At 39.6% G+C, this 4,163-nt stretch overlaps 1 protein-coding gene across 1 annotated transcript; it reads left to right on the top strand.

The window, feature by feature from the left end:
- Positions 1–742: 742 nt before the first annotated feature.
- ora6 (olfactory receptor class A related 6) lies at positions 743–1,821 on the top strand. The gene has a single exon (XM_004542133.2). The coding sequence runs from the start codon at positions 743–745 to the stop codon at positions 1,667–1,669; it is 927 nt and encodes a 308-aa protein (XP_004542190.2). The 3' UTR covers positions 1,670–1,821.
- The last annotated feature ends 2,342 nt before the right edge of the window (positions 1,822–4,163 follow it).

The raw sequence follows: 4,163 nt of genomic DNA, 5'->3' as shown, positions 1-4,163 counted from the left end.
ATCATATTGTTGTGTCTCACTGACCACATTTGCAAGAATCTGCAGTTCTTCTCTCAAACCGTGTTCATGCACCGATTCTTTAACTCTGAAACAGGAAGTGTGCAGAAGTACGTGTGTTTAGAGACTCAAATGTGAGATGACTGTTACACCCAGACATATAATCAGTAAGGTGCATATTATTAGCTATGAGGCAGTTGCTGTGTCGATCAGAGTAAAACTATTTATACTTCAACCTGTGGTCTGATATTATATCTACTGGTTTTCTTTAAGTGAAGAGCCCACTGAGATTATTCCTATAAAATGGTTATATCCTTCAGCATTTTCTAAATAATCCTCTTATTAAGTTGTGATTAAGTTGGTGTACAGTGCGCCAGTTAAACCACAGAATAAAACAACAAATGCAAAGTGGGAAAACGTGTTGTCAAAAGCTGTAAATGAACTCTTGCATCCGCAGTGGATGATGTCAGCCAGTGGAAACAAATAAAACGTCACATGCACACAGTATGCGGTCTCAAGATGAAGCTTTGAAAGGCTCAGAGGTAAAACTTTAATGACTCCCAGCCTTCATTGTTATCCAGGACCCCACCTTATTTTTTCCCCCTTACTGTGTAATGAGCGCAGCCAATCACCTTTCTGGATTCATACCATCTCTGAGAATGTAATGACACCTGGGTTTGGTCAGTGATGCAGCAAAGCAGAGACACTTTTACAACCATTCTGGAAAGTCTGATTTTTACCCACAATGGCTGAGCTTTCTGTCAACCTCCTGGGCTTGAGACTGGTGTTTTCTTCCATTGGTCTTATGGGTAACACAATTCTCATCGCTTCCATCATTAAGATTAATTTCTTCCACATTAAATCTTTTGAGATATTTCTCTTCGGACTTGCTGCAGCCAACTTGTGGGAGATTGTCATCATAAATATCTATGACATAATCATCCTTCAGACTCCCTCCACCGCCACGGGCACTTGGTCGTGTTATTTACTGGAGTTCGTAACTGTTATTGGTGAAATTAACAGCATCTTCTTCACTGTCCTCATCTGTATCTTTCGCTACCAGAAGCTGAGAGATGTAAACACGAGGGTCAACTTCCCACTCTTCCTGGATAATATCAGATCAGCCTGGACGGTGAGCGGCATTTCTGTGATGCTCTCCGTGCTGCTCAGTGTTCCGATGTTTGTCATCGACCAGGAGAGCAAAGCGGAAAACGTCACAAGAAACAGCAGCATGTGCCCTCCAGACTTCTTTCACTGCACTCAAAATCATTGTCCAGTGTTCAACCGCATATACAAATACCTGTTCATCGTCTCGTGTCACCTGCTGCCTCTGATTATCGTCACAGTCACCAGCTGCCTCATCCTCACAGTGCTGCTGAGCCAAAGGAAGACAGTGACACCAGCGGTTAACGAGACTGGATCAAGTCAGTTCAGCAGGGAGAGTAAAGATACAAAGATCCAGTGGAGTACGATAGCTGTACTGGGAGCCATGGGATTGTTCCAGGTGGACTGGACTACCTACCTGATTTTTCAGTTGGCTTTTAACCCATATGAATTCCCTTTCTGGTCTGAAGCTCAGTTCTTTATCACAATATCTTATACATCCATCTCTCCATACATGTACATGATAGGGCATAACATGATCCCTCCCCACAGCTGTAAAAAAGGATAATTTAAAGATACAGTAAGTGATTTTGTTGAAGTTATTTAAGAGAAGAAAAAATGTTGTACTCTTGAATATAGTACATTGATCCTGTGTAATTACTTCTTGTAAAAGTTTAAAGCCTTCTCATAAACTTAGAATTATGATGGATATCAGTGCTCCACCGCAGTGCGTTTTATATATGTGGCTAGAGACTGGCCAAATATATAGTATGCCATAGATACTTTTAGTTTATAGATTAAACTATATATGGACATTTAACATTTGTGTACATATATTTTTCATCATCTCTTTGTCGTTATGTCTTTCTCCTCTTCCGCCACTGCTCTCTCTCTCCTCCTCCTTCCTCCTCACCTGAAGCCTTGTATCCTAAACTGAAGTCAGGGCTCTAACAAAATGAAAATCCTTATTTATTCCTGATATTGTCACTTATTACTTATTGTCAGCAAATCAGACATGTGACCCTCCCATATCCACACGAGCCAGCTAAACAACAACAAAAGCTAACACTGTGCCAGCTAATGTTAGGCTCGAGTGTGCTAAAAATCACACTTTCCCTCTGATAAACAGTTTGAATCTAACAATATATGTATATTTGAGTATTTGTCCTACTTTGGCCACCATAGTTAGGATTATGCACTTGAATTGGAAGGGGCAAGAAAACAGTACCCAATTGACCGCAATCTGCAGTCTACTGACATCTAGTGGTGGGATTTTACACGATTTACCTTTAAAGCTTTTCTTTACACCACACTTGTTTCTGACTTGTTGAAATTGAGGTCTTGTTTTTCTGTAAGAATGTTATAAGTGTAAGAATGTTATAAATGTGACAATGTGACAATATTAGGCTAACAAACTTTGCAAGTTCACAGGAAGAAGAGGGTGATAATTTAGAAACTTGTATCACTAAATCCATAGAGCATTGTCTTAGAGTCTGCATTTACATCTAATATAAAAATGAAAGCATTCCTTTGTTATGTTTTGTCATTTCAGTGTGATGTAGATCAAAAGAGTACTTATCTTTCTCAGTGATGCATACTTTGAATTGTCTTCACAGCAAATGTTTTTTTATGGTAAAAGTACAAAAGGACCATCATTCCTTGGAAAAATGCTAGCTGATAAACTGTCTTATTTTTCAGTGCAATTGAGCACATGGCAGCTGTGTTTTATATATAGCCATTAGTCTTGTACTCAAAGCAGCATGGCCTGTATTTACAGTACAATAGGTTGAGTGAAAAAGCAATTCTGTGCAATTCACCATCTTGCACAAAGACAGCTGCAGTCAGCCCAACCTGTCATTTCATGTTTATAAACCGTAAATACTACACTATGACCATAGCTTGATTTGTGATATCAGTTTAAAAAAAATAAAAATCAGTCTCCCAGTGAAAGTGAAAGTTGTTATACATAGTACAAGGTCACATATTACTCATAGTGACCAATTTAACCTAGTTGTGAAATGACACTAATACTGTACTCTAATTTTATTATTATAGAATAGGACTATACAACATATGTGACCATTTTCCAACCCCCCACTTCAACCCCTTGACTTCATTTGGACCTTTAACGTAATCCTGACAAACTATGGATCACCAGGTCTGCAATCTTGATTTAGACGTAAATATTTTGCCGTTTCAAAGTGATTTTAATATGGCTTTGATAGTCGTGACAGAACTGACAAAAGCCGTACGAATCTGTGCTCTGGTAATTGTCTGTGCTGCCACTGCTGATTACACATCAGTGACTTGCACTGAAATTTGGAGGCAAACGGTGCGTGCTGATTTACTATTTTTTTTTTAAAAAGACCCACTTGATGCTTGTTTTTCAGGTGTTACGAGATTAGAGCAACGTGGGAATTTTTTATGCACAATGTGGAAAATACTTAACCGATAATTAAAATAAAAATATGAATGTCGCCCCCTTTAAACGTGCCCGATACACGGAGGCATCTCTACATGTGCACTTATTATGAACCTTTGATTCGATTTCCCCCCACTGATCAACCCCCTGCCTTACGTTTAATGTGTAATAAACTGTATAATTGCAGGGCACTTGTGGTTGGTGGCGAAGCACTTTGCAATGTTAAAGTCATTTCACGAGTCCGTGCACGACCTCGCGTGGGAGATTTCGCTCTAAGTTGTGTCTCTGTGTGGACTATTAGTGAATACAGTCTCATTTTTGCAAGTACCTTTAGTATCCATGTGTCGCACACAAAATAAGTGCACGTGATTTCGATTTGACTGGACACGCGGAACATCACCACGAGAGTTCCACGTGGAACACAAAAGATGGGTCGTCGCCTGTGAGCCGTTTTTCACCCACTTCCTTGTTTGACCGCCCCGTTCGCTCAATACTTCTCATACCATAAATCGTTGATTCTTCTCTTCTTCTTCTTTTAACCCACACGGGGTTTTAAATCACAAGATTGCGTGGCCGATGATCTGAATGAGAGTCGTTCTTTTGTTTTGTGTTGTTGTGCTATTAGGTTGTTGTGAAAAGC

Source organism: Maylandia zebra, linkage group LG15, assembly GCF_041146795.1.
Source record: "Maylandia zebra isolate NMK-2024a linkage group LG15, Mzebra_GT3a, whole genome shotgun sequence".
Classification (NCBI taxonomy): domain Eukaryota; kingdom Metazoa; phylum Chordata; class Actinopteri; order Cichliformes; family Cichlidae; genus Maylandia; species Maylandia zebra.
Note: the sequence above shows the minus strand (reverse complement) of the source record. Positions and strands in the feature narration are given on the sequence as shown.